The 23,781-nt window shown below is 41.0% G+C and overlaps 1 protein-coding gene across 1 annotated transcript in view; it reads right to left on the reverse strand.

Annotated features, from left to right (window-relative positions):
• The window catches only part of SEMA5A (semaphorin 5A), a 453,573-nt gene that overhangs the window by 242,648 nt on the left and 187,144 nt on the right, over positions 1 to 23,781 (reverse strand). Inside the window, exon 4 of the mRNA XM_012791124.2 lies at positions 8,964 to 9,063. Within this exon, the coding sequence (XP_012646578.2) occupies positions 8,964 to 9,063 (100 nt within the window). The remainder of the gene's footprint in view (positions 1 to 8,963; positions 9,064 to 23,781) is intronic.

Consider the following 23,781-nt stretch of genomic DNA (forward strand, 5'->3'; position numbering starts at 1 on the left):
ATAGTACTCTTTTATCTTTCAATGCCAAGATTAAAGGGATAACTTCTCATTATTTAAGAAGTAGAATGAAATAACAAAGATGGACTTTTAATGCCATGCAACAATTAGAAACAATACTGTTAGCAAATGTAAGAAATATGAGATCAGAAAAAATCTTTTCTCACAAGTCTATTTAGGGCAAAAGCTATTCATCAATATTGTTAATAACTGCACTAATAATTTCAATTTTATTATGCTTTAAATATTCTCTACAAATCTCTAAGTGCTTTGAGGATTGCAGGTGAGGACTTATTTCTCCTAATTTAACTTGTAACTTCTGCTTTTGTGAGTCCATGGGGTATTTGATTTGTTCCTTTCCATTTTTCAGTTAACAGAGATAATTTTGCATTGGAAACAATAATAACTGAATGAATATTTCTATGATTCCTTTAAACTGTGACTTCCTAGGAATAGCCACCCTCCAAATTATCTCCATGTACAAATATTTTTTCTGGGTTATCTTCAGAGTTAGCAAAATCTGAGATTTTTTTCTCATGTACCTTCAAATAATAAAATCATTACAATTCATTCTCCTACATGCTCAATCCCAGCTATTGCAGTCCAGTCACATTTCCAAATCTTACTAAAGTCCCCTCTGCCCATTGCCCACAACCACCCATTCTATCAGCATCAATCACCGTCAAACCAGCTCTGAAATATTTCTCAAATCCAGCTTTTCACTTCCAGGTCCATGGTCATTGCCTAAGTTTAAGTACACTGGATCCACAACTCCCAGCTGCCGTCCCTACCTCCAAGTTCTCCAAACTCTCCAAACACTAGCACGTTCCTAGCACAATATTGTGGAAGTATCTTCCTAATGCAAACCTGAGGATATAAATACATAGGCTTAGAAATCTACGAGGTCCATCAATGCCCTTTGCAGAGGTTCCCAAATTTGCCACCCCTACAGAGCTTCAGGAGTTTGCTTAAACCAAAGATTCTGTCATTCCTTCCAGAAAGTCTAATTGAAATACAGTGGGGAGAGGCCCAGACATCTGCACTCTTGAAAGGTGTCTCAGGTCACTCTCAAGCCTGCTCCAGCTGGAGTCACTGGTCCAAGCTCCTTTATCACCCAGCCTCGCCTGACACTCAGGGTCTCATCTATAATGACTCCCCCTCTCAGTCACCAAGAGGCCACCAGGCTGAGTTCTTTTCACCCTCATCTGGATCTCTGACTTTTCCCCTGCAGCTCTCTCTTGCCTGCCGGATTCCTAAGGCATCTCCAAGGCCCAGCTGGAAGAGGACCTTCCAGTGTAGCCTCTTCAGTCCCAAGTACCCCCATATCCCTTTACTCCTCAGGCTGCCCTTGGAGAATTTAGTTGCTTCTGTCCCTGCCACGTCCACTAGGCCAGGATCAGAAAACTTTGTGTTAAAGGACCAGAGAGCAGTTACTCTGCCTTTGTGGCCTCTGTCCCAATGACTTGAAAGGAGCCACTGAAGATGTGCCAATGAATGGATGTGGCCATGTGCCAATAAAACTTTATTTACAAAAACAGGGGCCAACTCCGGGGCCACACCTTGCTGACCCTGGCACTGGCGTATAAAATCTCCACCAGGTAGAAAAGATACGTCATCTTTGTTTCCCCCATGCCTAAGATACTTCCTGGCATAAAGTAATAGGTTCAATAAATATTGAATGGGTGAAGAATCCTGAGAGAATAACTACATGAACTTATAACTTCTGACAGACTCCATGCAGGACTGGATAGGAGAAAAGCTCTCAACATGAGACGTTTGTAGCACACCCATACAGACAAGGAGGATGATTAATTATTATTAATGCACACTCCTTTGTTGGCTCCTTCATGGGATCTGGGATACTAGAAGACTTTATTTATTTACAGACATGACTTGGAATCCCCCAGGGATTGGTTGTAGCATCCCTTCAGGTACCAAAATCTGTGAGTGCTCAAGTCCCTGATGTAAAATGGTGCAGTATTTGCATATAACTTGCGCACACCCTCCTATATATTCTAAGTCATCTCTAGATTACTTATAATACCTAGCACAAAGTAACTGCTACATAAACAGTTATTGTATTGTTGTTGTTTTTTTTAATTTCTATTAGTTTTATGTTGCACTGTTATTTTTTTAGTGTATTTTTCCCAAAATATTTTAGATCTGTGGTTGGCTGAATCTGCAGATGTGGAACCCAGGGAAGGCTGACTGTTTTACTTATTTATTTACAATTAAATAAATAACTCTTCTGCTAGGCTGATCTTCTCCCAGCTCCAGCAGGGAAGAAACTACAGATGTTTCTTTTTCACGATAGCATAAGGAACACAGTAGTTAGAAGTCTTTCCCAAGAGCGTCCTCAGGCCGCCAGTTTGTTAAAGGCACACACTCCTGCACCCCCTGAATCAGCAAAGCTGGGAGGAGTGGGCAGAGGAACCCCAAATTTGCATGAATGCCCAGCTGATGCCTAGGAACACTGATGTTTGGCAAATAGTGGACAAAAGCTAACAATGCTGGCAGACAAAGGGGAGACTTTGTAATGCAGATCAGGTTTGCTAATCAAATAGGCCAACTAGAAGAGAGGGGAAAACAGGTGGAAGAGGCAGAGAGAAGCCAGGAGAATCTTCAAAGACACACTGTGTGTCAGGCCCAGCATGAGAGGGGAAAGGGACAGAGAAAAGCAAATACCTAACCCTAAAGTAGAGGTTCAAAGTAATTCAAGTTGGAATAGGGTAAAAAAAAAACAAAAACATAAAACAAAAACAGCAGGATGAAAAGCAGCATCCCTGCCACCTTGCACAAGTCATAATTAAGTAAACACAACGTCAACATGAGCATTGCCTCTGATCTCCCTGTGCAACGTGGGGCTACGTCTTTTTGGATGCACTCCTAATCGCCGATTTCATGCCACTCAGCACGCGCTCCCTTTAATTGTGTAAACTGGACTAAAATATATGCTTTGGGAAAGAGGCGGAAGTGTGGCTACTGGAAGCAGAATCACTGATCGCATAAACATCTCCAGTTTTCCTTTTAATTATACAATGCCTCCAACAGATTAATCCTAAGGCAAAACTTTAAAGTAAAAACAGGAATTATAACAACCCAGAAAAGAATGATATTGGCCAGTTTATTTAAAAAAAAAAAAACACAAAAAAAACGTTTTATGTGAATCTAAAATTTAGCTCCCCTTGTTTAGAACCAGTGGCAAAGTCATTTCAAAAGACGGGACTCATTCTGATGAAATAGAAGCCTGCCATTTATTCAGTGTGATCACATGAGAATGCGCGCTGCATTAAGGTAATTGGGGGGCCATCAGTCTGAGAAGCCCCCACTGCCTTGGGTTCTGAGGCAAGCAAACCAAAACTCAGCTCAATGCAAACGGTAAAAGGAAACAAGTTTAACCAACCAGAAACTGCCGACTAGAGACTTTCCACTTTCACCACTCAAATACGTTTTCTGTGTCTTGCTTCCGGGAAGAACACCTTACAAGAGGTTCCTCTCTCACTACGCCCACGCCAGTGGAGAGCTGAACTGGATGCATGAAGAGCCGAACTGCCCGTGCCTGTGCTGCCTGATCCCAAATCATTGACTGCTCAATAAATTCATGAACATTTTAAAATGCAAAAGTTTACCTTTTAAGGGTTTTGAATACTTAAAGCAAATTGAGCCCCAGCATACATAACGAATGCAAGTTTATCTTTCCTTTTTTATCTTTCGTTTTTGTGGATTCAAACCATGAGCAAAACAAATGCTTCAAAATAATAAGCTAAAAATTTTCACCCTATCAGTTTGTTTTGACAGGAAAGAATATGAAGCTCTCTGCCTTCTTGGAAGCACTCAGATTTTCATTCATTCTTTCTTTCTTTTTTTTTTTTTTAGTAATAAACACGCTGATTAAAGATATCGATACTATTTGTTGTATAGATTTTTATACAGTAATATCTTCTGATGTCTAGAAATACTGGCACAGTATGTCAAGGGGTTCTGCACAAAGAAGCCAGGCAAGTATGGGCTGGTACAGAGGGCCAGGTATGCAAGGCGTGCAGCTGTGGGACAGTCCATCAGATGAGGGGTCCCAGGTGTACAGCTATGGGCTGGTACATCGGGTCAGGTGTGCAAGGAGATTCATGCATCCCAGAACCTTTTATTTTCTTGGTATCTTAATAATGTTCCCATTTTGTGATGTAATTTTGATAGAATTAAAATCAAACATTCCCAAGGACATAAATCATTATACTTGTCGTGAATTATGTTCATTGCCTGACCCAAGTATTGGGTGTGTGGGCCTCAATGCCACTGTCTTGCCCCGGCAGATGGCTGCGCCATCAACACTCACCTGTAAACTTGCATGCAAACACCCGCGATTGAGGCCACAGGACACTCACAGGTGTTTGCGTGAGAACTTACAGGTATTTCGTACTAAAATAGCACAGGTTGCAAGACTGTGCCCCTCAATTTATATATTTATATTATACTGAAGCTTATTGGAGAAGAGTAAGAGAATTGAAAATCATCTTATGGGAAGTAAAAAAATGAAATACTAAGAAACAAACCAAAAGAATGAATGAAAGTTCACGTTTCAGAAACTGAGATATATGTTAACAAATATTTTCATTTAGAAAAACCACATCCTTGTATCTAAATAGCCACAAAGAGTGCCTGGATATCTTCCTCGTGATTGAGTGGCAAAGACTCAGGCTACAGATGCTTTGATAATAAACTCTTTTTCATTAGCACTGCAGGGATTTATGCATTATTAAAATATGACTAATTTGTAAATGCCCTGACAGCATTGAAACACTGCCTTGAGTGTGGACCAAGTTAGTTGCCATTTGGAATAACACTAGAATTCAGCACAGAATACACATCAGAGTAATTCGGGATGGAATCGCTTGCCACCCTGAGAATGAACCTAAAACACTAAAGACAAACTAATTCATTTGGGAAATAAAAATGTAATCACCCTCTCTTGCATCTGTTGCAACAATTCTATCTGCAGCAAAACTTACACTTGTATCAAGTGTGTGGAGTATTATTGCTGTCATTACTTTTATAATTATCTATACAAAAAAATTTTATCCATAAGATATTCTTTCATTTTGAAATATTTCATTTTTTTCATACCACGGAAACTGATTTTAGTAGGCTTTGTGACAAAGAAGTATACAATCATTCAAAAAATATTATCCCAAGAGTAGAAATAAAGAGAAATCAATACAGGGAAATAGCTGGAAAGGTAACTGTGATTATCTGTGACACAGGTTTTTTTCTTTATGCTTTACTGTATTTTCCACATTGTCTAAAACAAAGATGCCTAAGTTTCATCGTTGAAAACACAAATATGATTAATTTTTAAAGAGGCTGGGATAAAACAAGATAAGAATGTCAACACATTTAAAATAATGTGAAACCTAATGTGCACCTCAGAAATGGTAAATGCACAGATCCTTCCAGACGTTGCATGAATTCAGATCCAACTACTTTCCGGGGCTACATAACCACAAATCGCCTAAAGATGGGTTACCCTTCTGCAGCACAATGAACTTCCTTTGCCAACTCGAGTGCAAAGCATCTTTAACTGAATTCAATTTCAGGAACATAAAGTATCACCGATATACAATGAAACCATCCAACAAATGGCTTCACAATGCCTAGTGCTAACTATGAAAAAACAAAGAGTATATCATTCTATTTTTCCATAGCTCATATTTTTAAACCATTACTGATTTCCGAAATATACACCTGTCATCTAAACTTCTCTTGCTGGGTCAAGCTTTGCCAAACAGGAAGCTGAGGGTTGGGTTATTTTTAAAGTTTTATAACAGGCTCACAACACTCCCTCTCAAACTTTCTGAGCCTAATCCCGCCAAATTTCCTAGGTGAAATTCCTATCCTCTCCCTGCAGTGGTATCCGCCTGAAACACGCACACACACACGTGTGCTGAAACCCAGAGATCCTCAGAGCTTCCCTCGGGCTGCGTGCTTTCCGGGGTGCCTGTTAACGTGACGGTCCCTTGTCACGGACTATTCCATTTAATCCTCGCAACAGCTGAAAGGGGCAGAAATTATTACATCAACTTTAAAGATGAGAAAACTAGGTTCTGACATAACCCTGGCTCAGGGTTACTCAGCTAAGCAAGGCCAGTCCACCTTTTTTTTTTTTTTCAAGGTCATTTATTATCAAGTACCTACAATGTAGGTAGGTCATTTATTATCAAGTACCTACAATATACCACATGCTGCTCTGAACAGAAAATACAGTCCATGCTCCTGGGGTCACCAGACATTTGGAACATACTTTATAATAAAAAATTATATGTTGCTTAGCAGAAATTCAAATTTAACTGGGTATCCTGGATTTTTATTTGTTAAGTCTGGTGATCCCTCATGTCCTTATTCACCATGCCATCTGCCATGCTAGAGTGACTCAGTGGCCAGTCCAACTGCTCCCAGCAAGGTTGAGCTGGGACGATGATGACATAAGATGGATAGAGACCTCCAGGGTCTCTGGAATAAAGACTCCAGGGACACTGGAATGGGGATAGTCCACAGATATTGGGGTGGAGATCCCCAGAGACAGTGGGAGATAGAGCTCCAGGGACATTCAGATGGAGAGATCTAGGTACCCTGGGATCGAGACCTATAAGGACACTGGGATGGAGACCTCCAGGGACAGGTGCCCCTTGGGAACAAATCCCAGCTACCATCTCCAGCCAGAACAGGAGCACAAAGCATCTCTTCACAATCCCCAACCTGTTCTGTGGCTTCTCACATCCCTTAGGAAAATCTTGAGACACTGACCAAAGCCAACCACCTGCAGAGTATGAGGTGCTGGACTGTTCACACAGTACTGGGGACCTCCAGAGACAGCCGAGAGTCTTTTGAGTCAAGCTCATGGAAAAACCTTTTCCAAAGTTCTTTAGAGATGAACGAGGGGTGCAAGACCCAGCAGTACTAGCTGGGATCACGTTTGTTCCTGTTCCCCTAGCAAGGGGCCTCTTCTCCTTGGCTCGTTTCCCCCAAGGGTGACCTTTGGAGGATTCAGCCTGCCACTCCCTCATGCCCTTGGCCAGATGCAGGTCTCTGGAGTAAATCCACTACAGTCCCAACCCCCTTTTCCCTAAGTGTCCACCCAGATGCAGAGGGCACTTACACAAATCATGTCCTGGACATAAATATGTTGAATCAACAATTATCCTCGAGCATCTACAAAGAGGGAAAAATTGTGCTATATTCTAGAGAAATAAAGAAAAGACGGCCTATCTCCTACCTTTTGGCAAGTCATCATCTGATAAGGGGATGACAACTGTCAAGAAATCACTCAATTCCCAGCACTGAGTGCGGTAATAAAAGTAGAAGTCATGTGTGCGGACAGGACCACAGGGCAAGGAATGTGCCAGCCCAGGGGCAAGGGAGGTCCCTTGACCCAGGTTCCCATTACAAGTTGGAGTTTACCAGGCAGAAAATTTGGGGTGGAGATAGGTGAGTATGTAGCTATTATTGAAGAAAAAAGAAAAGGGATCCTCAAATTCCAGAAGCAAAAAAGAATTATTTGTGAGCAACACAAATAATTCCACATGCCTGAACTATGTGAGAAGAAAAAAGGGTGAGTCTGTAAGAGATGGGGGACCACAGGCAGAGGGGTTGCTGGGCCACACCAGAGAGACAGTGTTCATCCAATAAGAACTACCAAAGGTGGGCATTTTAAACAGTTGATGTTGGTGGTGATGTGCAGAAGAAAAAGAAAATCTGGAAACCAGGAGACCAACCTAAAACCTCTACAGCATACAGCCCAAACTCTGAGTGATGAAATTTGAGAGAAGGCAGCATCAGAACCACCCCCCCCCCCAGTACTCCCAATGGATCACAGTCAGGAAACGTGTGGCCCAACCAACTCTATCCAATCCATACTCACTGTCTCCCCATAAACATCAAAACAGGCGTGATCAACGGGCATTGATCAGTGACACGAACTAAGCCAACTTCTATCTATACAGTTAAACTTACAACCACACATCCTAATGTCTTCAAGTGTTAGGGGGATGGACAAGGCCTCCGTAAGATCTGAGAGCAAAAGTCATGACTCTAGAAACTATTCAATGCCCGTCTAGAGTCCGCAGAGAGTAAGCTGGGTGCAGCTTCACTCTGGGTTACGTGGGAGCTGGAAGGAACTGTAGCTAGGAAATGTGTATTTTATAAGCTAGTAAATTTGGCTGAAATAGACATGAGCATTCCACTGCCCAGGGTATCTTCCTTAGATGCCAGAAGAATCCAAATCTACAAATGGCCTCTTTCTTCAAGTTTAATGTCAATTTTCCTAAGAGAGACATGTAAGGGTAAACAACTCAAAATCTGTCCCAACGGTTTTGCAGTGGCCTCATCGCCAAATGAGGATGCAGGTGACCTGGCTCTAGAAGCACACACCCTGAAGAGACAGAAATGAAAATGATGACTTCCTTGAATTTTCAAGTCACTGACAACTGACCTAAGCAAGGTCACAAGGAAAGGTGATGAAGGGTCTCTTGACCTCTAGAAATCTACTGAATAAGGTGGCGAGAAGCTAAGAATATGGTTTCTGGAGTCAAACTGCCTGGGTTTGAGACCCGGGTCCATCTTTTGCCCAGGCGCATGCCCCTGGGCAATTTATTTCTCTCCTTTCTTCCTTACATTCCTCATATCTACAACAGGGATGTTGACAGGACCTCCCCCTCAGGTTGGAATGGAGAAGCAAACGAGTTAATTGATGTTAGCACAGTTCCTGCCATCCAGGGAGGTCCCATCAATGTGACAGAGCAGCTGTCATTCCACTCATGGAAGGACACTACAGGACACTCCTACCACACTGCACACTTAGAAGAAACGATGCTATTCGGCACTCTTCCACTCTGGCAGAGAAGCTCACGTGTAACCGCGCATATGTAAAATGAAGTCCGAAAACATCTTTGGTGGCAAAAGGTAGTATCTCTCACCTTGCTCCTACAACCAGTTCTTTCTGTCCTGGGTCAAATGTTAACTGCGAGAAATCCACAGCATTCTTCGCCCGGAACTCCCGTAACCAGGGGCCGATTTCTAAACAGAAAAAATAAATAAATAAATGAAAAGATAAAAATGAATGATTTTTTTTTTCCTCTGGGGACCACAGAGAGTGCACATCAGGTAGCAAACATTACATTTCAGGAAGGATCTGGGGGTCCCCTGACCCGCTTGTTTAAGGGCCACTGGGGGTTTCCGTCAAGATGCCGCCTGATCCACGCTAAGCATGTGTGAGACACGGAGGGCGTGACCACCCGATAAAGAGCAAGAGAGGCAGCAGTGCTCGGAGGTGATTTGCAAGCCACATGTGCATTTTCCTTTTGGTTCTAGGCTGGGCAGAAAATAACACAGCATTCATGGGATTCGCCAGAGGAACACTGAACACGAACAGGGCCATTTCCTGTGCAACTGGGCTGGAAAGGGCTGAAGACGGAAAAATTACCCAAGCCCTCCTCGGGAGCGAGGGCCAAGCACACGAGCACCATTTGCCTTCTTTCAAATCAGACATCCCATTTCCCTCGTCCTGTGGGTTTCTATTCTGGTCCCATGATTAGACTTGTTAAACACATTCAGTCCTTTCTAGATGAGAAACCCACAGTTACTTCTAGGCCTCATTTGCATTTTTTTCTAAAGGAAATCAGGAAATAGCCACTCTATAGAGACAGGTTTTAACAAGCACTGTTAACTCCTATCAGACGGCCTCTGGCCCATGGTCCAATTATTACAAAACAACACTATTTGAAGAAAGACAGAATGCTACTTCATGAGGCATTTTTGCAACTCTCAATAGCTTATTTCTGACACTAAAAAAAATATTCAGTGAGTTGCCTGCCAATTGTGGGACACCTTACCATTATCCTGGATAATTAACCATGTTGTCTGATTGTGTGTTTTTTCTTGGATTTAGTATTTTGAATAATATCACACTGCCTAAACAGGAAGGTGGCAGCTATCGAATCAATAGAGTTATTGGTTTGAGGGAAAAATGTGTAGAACAGGGAATGATCTCTTTCGGCAAACACTGATGCTAGACAGACACAGATCTAACAGGGAAACATGCTCCTGTCCCACACCACGTCCTGTAGAAACAGCTTTGCAGATGTGAACAGGATGGATCACTTTCAAGGAATCGCTCTGAATAATAAATGTGTATTTTCTCTACCATCAGTTATTGGGGGGGAAAATGATATCATTTTTTGTTTAAAGGAAACCAGAGCTGAGCTACATAGAAACCTGACATTTTAATGTGTATTTTATCTTGATTCGTTTTTAGTATTTTACATAAATGTCTTCATTTTTATGGGCAAGTCAATTAAAACAAAATATTTATAGCAAAGCATATATGAGGCATTAGACCTATAAAAAGTGATTAATAAATGATCCTTCTAGGAGTTTATGATTCAGTTAGAGGAACGGCACGAATACCTTCTTTAAACATAGTATCTATCAATACAAGGTGTTTACAGGTGTTGCAGGATTGTAGGAATTATTCATTCACAGAAAGGAGACATGACTGTGAGTTTAGATAAAAGAAAAGGAAAGATTTGACCGGACTGACAAGACACATGTCCTAGGGGGACAAAGCATGAGGGACATGGGAGACCATGGCACCCCGTGGCCCCAAGTGGTACAGCTCATCGTCACATATGTGTCCATCCCTGGGGACCACAGAACCTGAAGAGTCTCTGTCTGCGTCACCCCCTGCAGTGCCCACAGCACAGAGCACAGCGCCTTGACTGTGACAGGCAATGATGGCCGTGAAATGAAAGAGTAATAATGACCAAGTGAATTCCAGAGAGGACAAATTAAAAAGGAAAGGAAGCAGGAAGGAAAGGCAAAGAGAAAAGGAAAAAAAAAATAACAGCAACTTAAGAAACTATCAGGAAAGGAAACTGAAAGGTGTATTGAAATATTAGCTCTACAAAAATTTGCTTATAGGTTAAAAAGTTTGGACTTGATCTCATCTGTGATAGCAAAGCTTTGGAAAGTTTCCAGGCAAGCCTTTGGTCCATGTAGCCAACATCTTGGGAATCCCAATGAACCACTGATAAGCAGGATGGGTTGGAAAGAGTAGAGAATAGAGGGAAACATACTAGACTAAAAAGAAACCCTAAAAACCATCGCATTCAGGTGATGGCTATGAAAATGGAAAGGGAGGGTCTGATATGCCATATCACTGACTGGAGCTGAAGTCAAGGGTAACAAGTGAAAGGGAAGGAAGTAGTTTCCAGATTAAATGAAGGGAACAGAGATGACTGAGATGAAGGTGTCAGGAGATTGGGGCAGATTTAGAGAAAGACAATGGGTTCAAGTGCAGCTACGAGAATGCTACTGTGAAAAATTCCCAAGGGCAGGTTAGCTCCAGAGCCACTGTTAAGCGTCACTAAGACGCTGAAGTGCCCACAAAGACATTCTGGTTCAAAAGCTTCATCATTCAGATGGGAAATGCGTGACCAGGGAGCCCCGTGGGGACGAGAGTCCAGGGCTCCTGAGCATCTGTTAAGGGCTCTGTCTCCAAAACTCGCAGCCACCAGGGCTGGGCACACGTGCAACCTGCAGACCGTGTTGGGGCAGAACAGAGGGCTGAGGGCTGACTTTCCTGATAGGGGAAGGAAAGATGAGCCATGCGTGGGGAGAGAAGACCATGAAAAGACAGCCCAACACAGTCAGGTCCCTCATTTCCTACGCACTCCTCTTTCTTTAGACAGTGGCCAACAGGAACCAGGATGAAAAGACACATTTCAGGTTTTAGTTCCTATACTGAACAACAGGAAGGACATTATACTACTTCCTAAAATGCCCTTGAGTAATAAAAGGAGCCATGTACAGAGGGGGAAATGAATTAACAGCATATAGTTCTGTCAATACTGTTTGATTTTCCTTATTTAAAATTCTAATGAACTTCCCCAATAAAACTGTATGTTTTTATGGTTAACACTAGATCAAAATTGGGTCATCTGCATATCCTCTTCTTTTTGATTTTCCTCCAGAAGGTCTGCCTATCTCACCTTTGCATATTACATGGACTTCTGTAGAAATTGATACCTCTGATACCATGAGGGCCCTGCGAGAAAATCTCTGCACCAACCCATCTTTCTAATTAAAAACACACCTGCATCAGTATCCAGCTACGTAGATCAGAGTGGCAACGTTCTATCCACTTGTTAAAGACCAGTCCTCTCAACTTTGCTTTAACCCCGTATCTTCTCTTCTCTTTAAATCCTTTCTTAAAGTAACCATTTCTTTCCTCTAAGATCTCAAATGTTACCAAGTCCCTTTCTCTCTGCCTGTAGGAATATGCATGTTCCTCATTTTAAAAATCCTTTTAAAATATATTTTTATATTTTAAATATATTTATATTTTTAATATAAATATATATTATATATAAATATATTATATATAAATATATAATATATAAATATAAAATATATAAATATATATTTAATATATATATTACATATATAAAATATTTTAAATATTTTCTATTTTAAATATATTTTTATATATGATACTCTTTGTTATTACAAATACCCAAACAAAATGCATAATCAACTCCCAAATACAAGATATCGATAAAAATAACAAACTCAGTTTTAAATGTAAGTTTTAACAAATCCTTAAGAAACATATAATCCTGACTTTACACAAGTTATTTCTGATACAGAAGTAAAACTTCCTAACTCAGTTTGAAGTTATTATAATCTTGATAATCTTAATACCAAGGCTAGAAAAGAAAATGATGAGAAAGCAAACTCACAGGTCTACCTCATTTATTAATGTGGCTAAAAACATTCCTAAGGAAATGCATGTATTATCAAATGACATCTCTCTCTCTCTCTCTCTCTCTCTCTCTCTCTCTCTCTCTCTCTCTTTCTCTCTCTCTCTCTCTCTCTCTCACACACACACACACACACACACACACACACACATACAAACATACTATATTTCACAAGGGATAGGGCTTATTCCAGAAACACAAGGGTAGCTCAGCAAGCTTAACATCAGAAAATCTATCAGTACGATTCACCATGACAACTACAGATTTCAATAGCAGCAAGAAGAAATTATTGATACTGCTTTCTAAGGAACTAGAAAATGAACCATTATGGAAACAGAAGAGCTGGCATAGTACAAGGTCAAGTCAGGCAGGAGAGGAAAGAGTCTAAACACAGTGGCCAGAGAAAGGTTGGGGAGAGTGAGGAGGCAGGAAGGGCCCACAGCAGGTGGTAAGTTGAGGGCACACAATTTTCAATAATATCAGTTTGCTCATTTGCCCCAAATAGTGTGTTTACCTCTTTCCTCCTATCCCCCTCCTGGTACTGCTGAAGTAACCTTGTAATGAAATGTCACTTAAATGTGGCAGCCAGTATGGCTATTGTCTGGGAGTTAAGTAATAATATAATACCTGCAATTCCGATTGGTAATTTGTAACATTTGATATTAACTATTCTAGATAATTTAATCTTTATACAGACATGATTATTTAACTGTAGCCTCCAGCAATGATTTTCTGTTGCAAATGAGGTGCATTGATTCATATTTTCCTTCTCTTACCGCTACATATATTCCCATGCATTTGTTTTACCAAAAGTGAAATGAGTCCATTTTTAAAGGAACCCAGTCTTACAGCTTCAAGAAATAATTACTTTTATGAACATGAGTCAGTATTAATAAATTTAGGCCAAAGTAATTAGCAAATATAAACTAGAGATTAGCTGAGGGGATTCACGTTAGTGCCCCCTCCCAAATTAAAAAAAAAAAAAGACGAAGAAGAAATGAAAATAAAAAGAAAGAAAAAAGGGGTAACTGTCACTATATTTCTTAAAAAGAAAATATTCTATAGGTAACTAAAGTAATGGGGTTTGCAAGCCAAGAAAGCCTTTGAGAGCCTAATAAATAAGAACCACGCAGAGATTCTTGGCCAAAACACGACAGTCATTCAAAGAGCTGGACTGACGGCTCTTCCACATGCTGCAGCCTGAGGCACTCACTGTGCAGAAACCCACCTGGCTGTAGGCAAACACTGCGCAGCGAAACCTCCCAGGCAGGGTAACGGGTGGTTCCAGGTAGCCCCAGGTTAATTCCTTGTGCCTTCAAACTTCAGTCAATCAAGGAGCTAAGAGAGCTGGATTTCAAAACCTCTAGAGGGACTTGAAACCCACATTGGAAACCGAGCCGCACTCAGTAAAGATTGTTCAAAAGCACAGTCGGCAAGATACGTAACATGCATAATATATGCAACATACGTAATGTGCAGTGTTCAGGAACAGAGTGCAAATCACAGCCTACTCCAAGGTTATATGTTTAATCTGCACCTAATGCCACACATGGGAATAATAATGCTAATAATCTTGATTATCAGTAAAGCATCTCAAAAATAACTAACATTTATAAGGTATATGCCATATGCTAGGTGCTATATATGCACTTCATACCTATTACTCCTGTATTTCTCACACCTGCCCTATCAGAGGTGAGGAAACTGAGGAACAATTAAGCTGAATATTGCCAAGATCAATAGCTAGTAAGATACAAACCCTGCCAGCCTAGTTTTTGTGTTTTTTAGCCACTATGCTATATTATTAAAATTCAAAAAATACAAAATGTAGTTTCCTATGTAGCACATTCAAAAAATAACAGAAAGAAAGAAAAATCAACAGCCTCTTTACTGTGAAAGTGAGTTTATTCCCATTGATATACTGTTAAATAAAATTTCAACCCACTCAGTTTTCAATTGGAGACTAGAGAAAAGAGAACTACAACAGAAAACTGGGTGTCCCAAAACCAGCTACTACTTCAACCTGTGTTTACAATTTTTACCAATAAAGATCTACACACACCGAGAGAACAAGACTCCGTAGCACCTAGTCATTTAACAGCATGGATGAGTTTACCAGTTGAGATCTATAGGAAAATCCACTCATCATTTTCACCAACTATGTTTTATTATCCAAGCATCTTGATGTCAGTATGGAGGAAGATAATGACAACCATGTGCTGATCTTCCTTACTGGAGTGAAGAACATTCTGGAATGAGAAGGCAGGGATGATACAAGCCATGTGGAATGGCTGGATTTCTAAGCAGTCTAAACCCCTCAGCTCTGATGGGGGGTGGGGGGGTGGGGAGGGCGGACACTGTACGGCAAATGTAAGAGCATTTACCTTGAAAAGGCACTTCTGTGGGCAAGGCAGGAAAAGAGGTGTAGGGTATACTCTCCACAGAACATTCTGGAAGGCCTCTTTTCCTGACCTCTTCCCAATTTGTAAAAAAAAAATCATCCTACCTTAAAGACACCTACTACTCTTTAAAATTGGCATACATCTCCCTTCTATGGACTTCATTTTCGGCTTCAGTGCATTACATAAACCAATCTATCAGTGCAATCTTAGTGAGCACTGTGATTGAAAAAGAAGGGGGTGGAACATTTAAAAGCCATAACAAGAAGAACAGCACAGCAGGTCTGTGCTGCGTCTTGCCTGCCACCAGCTTCTTCCTGTTCCCTGCCAGTCTGCCTTTCCTGTTCCTCCAACAATCCCGCAGAACACGGCAAATTCACTTTGAGCAGTAAGTCAACAGCACCCCCCAGGCCATGTTCATCCCTACAATAAGATGCATCAGGGTTTCAGCTACCTAAGCCTTCTCTGAAATTCTTTAAGTGATTATAATAGATTTCAGTCCCAAATCTCTATGTGTCTGTCCAGCAGCAAGCCAACGTGAAACACTTCATTAGGGAGGAAACATGTACATTCAAAGACATTTAAAATATGTTTATGAAAAACATATATCAGAATAACTGGGGTATATTTTTAGTACTTGTTTGATTTCAGCAACTGTATTAGATATTTTTATATATTAACTTTTTTATTTCATTAACCACTCATAATTATGTGAAGCTAGAGCTATAATCTTTGCTATAGAAATTTTTTTCTAAAACACTCAGATTTTGATAAGTTCAACATCTTGCGAAATGTAATATAAATTTATAAGTAGCTAAGTTGGAATTTAAACCCAGAATAGTACTAAGACCATATTTCCATAAGGTCCAAATTAAAAATCAATTTTCCAAGGAATGTATAAAGAACATGAATCCTTGGCACCTAATGATATATCAGCATGGATTAATTTATCAGAAATAGTAGTGGCACCCACCAAAGGAGAACACAATTGGAAAGACAACAAAGTGGTAATTTCCAGATGGAAGATAGGAATGTTCCAGCCCAGGCTGGGTCCCAGAGAAAAAGAGAAAGAAACCAGGGTCCAGCACAGGCAGTGAGGGGTCCAGGGGGATGAAGATCTCAATAGCTAAAAATTCATCTCCATTAGAGTTTTTCCAAGACAAGTCCTGTTTACATCAGCTAACTCAGAAATACGCAGATATTCTAGAGTGACTTTAGCTTTGTAGAGAGGTTGGAAAATAATCCGGACAATTTTTTCTCCAAATGTATGGGCCTCTGTTATTTTCAGTGTAACACCTACCTAGAACTTCGTAGTCTCAAGGTAAGTTATATTAATAGCAGGGCATGGCATTGGCTGTGCTGCAGTCCAGCCCTTGATTTTATAGTTGACAAAACTGAGGGCAAAGAAATTATATGTCCTGCCTGAGAACACATGTGTATGGCAAGGCGGAAAATCCAAGTCCTGTGACTCTTTTGCCAATCTATTTCTCCCCAATCACAGCACTAGTGAAATATCCAAGTAGAAATATCATGGGGTGGCTCGGCCAGGCTTAGGAAAGTTTCCTGAGCACAGGAAAGTTTCTCCAAGGGACCAGAATTACCTGTATCTAGATATAGGTATCAATATATTAACTCATATATATGCATACATACAGACACATATACATATAGATACATAAATGAAGGCATCAATATATTCATGTGTATATATATTTACCCAAGCATATATGAAGACATACTACATTCATATATATGAAACACACTAAACATGATAACAAATAAAAAATGATCTCAAAAAATCACTATAGGAAATGAACAAGTGTCTCATTTATGTGATTTTTAAAAGATAAAACAAAACTATTCAATAATAAACAATTAGAGAAATTGAAACTTTTTATATCAGAATAAAGGACCCAACCTAGCAAGAAAGCATAAAGCATCTTTCATGTACATTTTTGTCAACATGGCATGTAAAAACACATTATTTAGAAAATGCAAGCAATGCTTTTGCATGCCCCTTTGGTTTTGGTTGGGTGTCTGCTTAAAGTGAATCTGACGTCCTATCTAGTCTTCACAGGACTTCCTCACATTCACATACAATACGTCTAATCCATTTTTCACACCTGCCTTGCAGGAAAAATTCGCAAAATACATGTGTGACAAAAGCTCTATACTCTGGAATCTGTTCTTGTGACATTCACTGCTTCATCCTGGGCAGCCCCTGGGGCTCTCTCAGAAACCGAGAGGCTGTGACAGCTCATCTTCATTTGAAGAGTTCCTGCTTCGGGTCAACTTCATTCACAAACCACTTGAACACCAGAGGTCTCCTTTTACATTTGTGTTTTTTTGTTTTTGTTTTTTTTTTTTTTTGGAACCCATGATACATATAGATTTGCAATGTAAATAAGCACTAAACAACAGCCAGCAACCTGTTCAAGTACAGGCGAGAGCATGGTGTGCAGCACTGCAGAGGGCGGGCGCAGGGGCCTGCGTGGGGTTTCTGTGCATGAAGGTTGCCTGGGCAGGCCCCATGACTACAGGGGATCCCTGTGCGACTTTCTTCACTCATCATTTCTCAAAGTTAGGTTGTCGCAGGATAATACAGAACAACTAAATAAATGTGTTTGATGTTTTTCCCGGGTATGCATTTTAAGAGAACTTTTTGGGAAACAAACTCTCACTGGAACTAACTACCATCTTATAACCAATTAGAATATATTACCTTGCTGAAACAGGGGTGGGATTCACAAATCCCACTGTTACCCCCCACGTTTTCATTTGTTTGTGTGATTTTCTGGCCATACCGCAAATACCTGTCAAATCTCAGGATCTAAATGCCAATATTAGGTGAGATCCCGGCAACTCTGGCTCAAGTATTTCTGAGTCATTCAAGGGGTTGCCTCAGACACACCTGACAAGGGGTAAGAAGACACCAATAGAAAGGCATTCATAAGCCAGGTTCAAAATGTCTATCATGGGCTGAACTTGCCTTCCCTTTTGTTTATAACTTTTAAGATCCCTGTAACTTCCTATTTCATTAAACCATCTGGAACAATTAATTAGGATAAGAACCAAGCTGATCGGCTGCTGGGTTTTATTGCTGGATAGCTCAACACAAGAAGCCATATCTACTCATCTATCAAGCAAGACAGAGATTTTTTTCCTTTTAATTTAAAAGATTATACAAATTCATATACAAACTAAGCAAGACCCTCAAACTCCTGGGCTGTGATTGGCTTTGTCCTCCAGGCTGTGAAGCCAGTGCCCAGCTTGCCCCTGCCTTCAACTTTATGTGGCTTCAAAGTACTTTGCATCACCTGTGGGAAACTTTACCTGGTGCAGAAGGGGCTTAATTTTGACTGGTGGCCTGCAGCATATGACCACAGGCTATAAAATCTAATTGCAAAATCTTAATGTTGTGCCAGAGGACATTAAAAAGTAATTTCCTTTAGATTTATAGCTTTAGAATTATAAATGATGTTAATATGACTGAAATTATAAAAATGGACAATTTCTACTCAGTGGTGCTCTTAGATTATTCCAGGAATGGTGGAAGTGCTTGCTGTGTAGGCAGTGATTGCCAGAAGACTGATGGGTATAAAATAAAGCCATTTGTCACCGCATTAAGTACAGAGATTGCAGAGAACAGTTTCAGAGATTTCTTAGTGTCTTAGGGTGCTTGGTTTTAAAATATCTGGACATTTAGCTCTGATACATATTCAGAAAGTGCCAAATTTCAGCTTTAAGAAAATAGGCCAGGCGCCGTGGCTCACACCTGTAATCCTAGCACACTGGGAGGCCGAGGCAGGCAGATTGCTCAAGGCCAGGAGTTCGAAACCAGCCTGAGCAAGATCGAGACCCTGTCTCTACTATAAATAGAAAGAAATTCATTGGCCAACTAATATATATAGAAAAATTTAGCCGGGCATGGTGGTGCATGCCTGTAGTCCCAGCTACTCGGGAGGCCGAGGCAGAAGGATCGCTTGAGCCCAGGAGTTTGAGGTTGCTGTGAACTAGGCTGACGCCACGGCACTCACTCTAGCCTGGGCAACAAAGCGAGACTCTGTCTCAAAAAAAAAGAAAAGAAATCATTTGCTTAAGCTAAAAATCTCTCTCTGCCACAGTCTCACATTGCACACTTACTTTCCTCTTTGCCTCCTCACTATTAGAAAATCATTATGTTCTTATTTAAGCCACTACCTCTGCAGACCTCAGAATTCAGGAGAAGAAACTATGAGAACTCAGGAGAGAAGCCAGGGTTGTGCAAGGCAGTCTCTTTCCTTGAAGAAAGGTCTAATAAGTCCCAAGGTGGCCTCTTTGCAGAAGTATAGAATCTATCTACACATAAAACCAGAACACGTTTTCCAAAGCACATCCAGACTTTTCCAGGAATTTTAGGGTTAAGCATTAGGGGGATGTACACCAAGAATTTGGGGGCAGCACCATTATTCATTTATGTAGTCAACTAATACTTATCGATTGCCTGCTACACGGAAGAACCAACTCTAGGTACTAGCTGGAATACATAGTTATATAAGACAGACCTCTGCCTTCAGGACATGTATAATTCAGCTAAGAAGGTGAGATGTACACACAGGAGAGAGAAGCTAAAGGAGATAAATACTATCTGTTCCCAAGGAAAAGCATAAAGATAATAATTTCTCCAAAGCGGTGTCATCCCATGAAGATAATATGTATAATTTTGAATTTCCTAGTAGCTACGTGAAAAAAACTGTTAAGAAATAGGTAAAAGTCATTTTGAGCAGTTAACTTAACTCAACAAATCCAAAACAGTTCAATATGCTATTAATATAAAAATTATAGAGATATTTTCATTTTGTGTGCGTTCTAAGTTTTTAAATCTAGTGTGTATTTTTCACTTACCATGCATTTAGTTTGGACCGGCTACATTTCAAGTGCTCAGCAGCCAAGCACGGTGAGTGGCTGCCCTAAGGGGCAGGGCACCGCCAAGATGTCAAGGACAGGGTTCCTTGGTAACACAGGGGCTTTGTTCTGTTACAATCAGGAGTGAAAAGTAAGTCAGCTCTGTGTCTCCTCAGAACCAGCTGCCACGGAGGTCAGAGAGAGCCTACAACACAACTGTCCTCCGTTCACCAAATATGCTAATACAAGTTACATGGTCCTTGGAGTTGGGCTGGTTTGGGTTTGCATCTCAGGTGCAGAACCATTTTTTTCCTGTGGGACTGTCTTAGTCAAGAGAGAGGCTGTCCAGTAACAAGTTGATTTGATTCAACAGGTCTGGGATATTCAAAGCAAGCATATTCCCAAGAAAAGTCTGGCCTTTGACTGGCTGCAGGGAGATCATTTCCAAGTCCTTAGAATATTCTGCCTGGCAAGAGTGTCTTTCTTTATCTGGGAGCTTCAAGCCATGCTGGATAGTCTATGCTAACAAGTGGCTTGTGGGGGGGGGGGACCTTCAGCCAGGCTGTGTCAGTTTGACCTCTGGAATGGCTGGAGGCTAAGTGACAAAGGTCAGCCATGCAGGCTTCCACGCCTGTGTGACTGACCCTCAGTAAATCCCTGGAGAGAAAGGGTACCGTGAGCTTCTCTGTCTGGCAATGTTCATTCATTTTGTCAAATGTCATTTCTGGGAGAATGAAGTGTCCATAAAATGGATTCCTCTGGGTAAGAATAAATAGAAGCTTGTGCGTGGTCTTCCCTGAACTTTGCCCCATGTGCCTTTTATGTTTGCTAATTTTAATCTGCACCTACCCCGTCACTGTTGTAAACCATGACAGCTTTTCTGGATACTGTGAGTCCCTCTAGTGAATCATCCAAACTGAGGGTAGTCTCGGGGACCTCTGAGTCAGAGCTTATCCCTCTAGCGATGATAATCACAGTAAATGAAATAATAAACCCTATATAAATATTCCTGGACACAGACATGTTGGCTGGGAAGACTCAGAAATGCACAGAAATCACCCCCTCACTTTATCAGGGGATTATTTAACCTGCTTATCTAAGGAGAGACCCCAGCTTCCTTGAACAGCATCAGAATGTCTCAGGTGGCCAGTCTACAGCTTTTCCAAAAGGTAATTCTTTCCTAGGACCAAGCTTGCCAACTTCTTTATAAGTTGTAACCGGTCTGTCACTAGAAACCAGGCAAATTAGTGCATTTCATTGTGATATTTCTTCACATATGTTATAGCCCCACCCACTTTTATTTTCAAAATGAACATAAGAAGTTTCTCGACTTACATATTTTTTACTTTGGACTCTGCAACAGAAATCAGTAAATTACCAACAGATTAACAAAAATCAGTAGACATTCCATTCCGTTATTCATTATTATATTGAGCAAACAACACTGATATTTAACAAAGAAAGCCAAAATGCAGTCTGCTTGTGATAAATCTCTCGGCATAGTTGGAAAGAAGAAAAGTCAGATCCAGTGACACGAGTGTCCCCAGCTCATTGTGAAATCCACACGCACAGATGATGGCACAGCCTTAGTCTGGTGTGCCTGTGGACTAACGACTTTCAGACGTCAATCTCAAGTCTCAACGCTGCGCTCTGCTTGTGTGGGCTCTCCATGCCTGCGAGGTTTTATGGACCCAGGCACACTGCCTTTGCCTGGCCCGAGGTCCTGCTCAAATCCATCTGGTTTTCACTTTTCTCCCATTGTTCCCCAAAAGAGACTCCTTTGCCTGGCTGTAACACTGAGCACATCCTCACTTCTCCATGCTGCTTCTATGATGCCATCCTGTCTGAACTGTCTTCCCACTCCCCCTCTGTTTATTCAAATTCTAACAAACGCAACAGGCTGGGAGCTACTTCAGGGCAGGGTGTGAGTTTGCCAATGTCCGTGTTCTCATATCTCATGCAACAGGCCTTGAATGAATGTGTGTTAAGTATAGTGTTGGCCATATCAAAGTACCAGCAGTCACAGATGTCACCTGTATCCTTCCTTAATAACCTCACTTGCTGTTCTCCCTCCCTCCAAGTCCGCCAGATGCTGCCAACTTGATGTACCTTGATCAGTGATTGTGTTCAGGCAGCACTTAGGAACTATATCATTCTTCTAATTGTTCTTCATGGAATTGTTTACATCCAAATACTACTGTGAATTTACTAAAAGAAGCCATATTTAACATTTATAAAATTATAAGTATTAGTGTGTAGGTTCCAGAACAGGGTTTAGAAAACCATGGCTGCCTGTTTTTGTGAACAAAGTTTTATCCCAACACAGCCACGCCCATTTGTTTATGTATGTTCCATGGCTGAATCTGTGCTACATTTGCACGGTTGAGTTCAGACTGTCTGACCCGCAAGGACTGTCTGACCTACAAAGCTAAAAATATTTATTGTCTTACCTTTTACAGGAAGAAAAAAAAAAAAAAGTATGCCAACTCCTGCCCTAGGTCATAGAGTAAAAAGCTCACTAAATATGTATTACAGAAAATTAAACATACTAGGTTTAGTTTTTTAGTAACAGAGACGAAAATAAAATGATACAGTCTTGAAGTAAGGAGGGAGCTTTGGGTGCATGTACTCACATCCCTTAATTAAAGAGTCCAGAATAGTAAATTCACCTGGCCAGATGTCACGCAGACTAGTTTAGAAAGAGCCCTGATCACTCACTCCATACAATTTGTCACATATCACACAGCACCAATAAGTATTAGCAATTTCACAAAATTTTAGCCCATTACTTTTACATGGCCTTTAATATTTTTCTACAAAAATGATAAAGACATGCAAAAAGCCTTTACCCTCTTCAAAAACAAAAGTTGATTATTTTCTACAGTTTCACACAAAATCATTTTGAAACACCAGCTAATAACTATACTTCCATTTCCTCTAGTAGAAAGCAAACCAACCGACCGGCCAACCAACCTTTGGAATTTCTAGCACAGCTTATTAGCTAATGTTATCTACGGTTCCATAAAAGTTATAGGTCTCACTCCCAGGGTAGCTTAAGTACCATCAGTCCCAAGTCAAACACCCAAGATGTTAGACAAAGAAAAAAAAGGGAGGGGGGAGGGGAAAAAAAGCACATTTTTAAAACAAAACACAGAAGCTGGGATTTACAGCCTCAGCAGAGATGGATTTCTGCCAAGCCCCAGCAGCCCCCAGAGAACTCTGCACCCCACAGCTCCAGACTACCAACCTCAGCAAAGACAGGTTCACAAGGAGATATGAAAAATAAATATCATCTCTTTTGCTTTGCCCTTTTTGGCTTATTTTGGGGGATGTATGGTTGTTTTCATTTCGAGGCACTAACTTGACTAGATCTTATAAGCCAGGTTTTGTGACAGTTGTTTGTTTCCCAGAATTACAGAAAGCCACTGCATGGACAAACTAGGAGCTGGATTTATGGCCCCACTGAGTTCCTGGGAGGGAGTTGGGAACTCAATGTCACAGGTACGTTTCTAATCCTGTTGCCAGTTTTCCTTGACCCTTCCCTTGCCGCACCCAATGTTCATGGCGTTTGCCATCAGCTCTCGTTACTCGCCTCACTCCATCAAGGTGTCCTCACCAGACCGTCTGCTCCAGGTACAGGGCAGCTGTTTGTTCATTCAAGCCTTCACTGGGCAGACGCCTTCCCACTGTGT

The sequence above is a fragment of the Microcebus murinus genome, chromosome 11, assembly GCF_040939455.1.
Source record: "Microcebus murinus isolate Inina chromosome 11, M.murinus_Inina_mat1.0, whole genome shotgun sequence".
Taxonomy (NCBI): Eukaryota; Metazoa; Chordata; class Mammalia; order Primates; family Cheirogaleidae; genus Microcebus; species Microcebus murinus.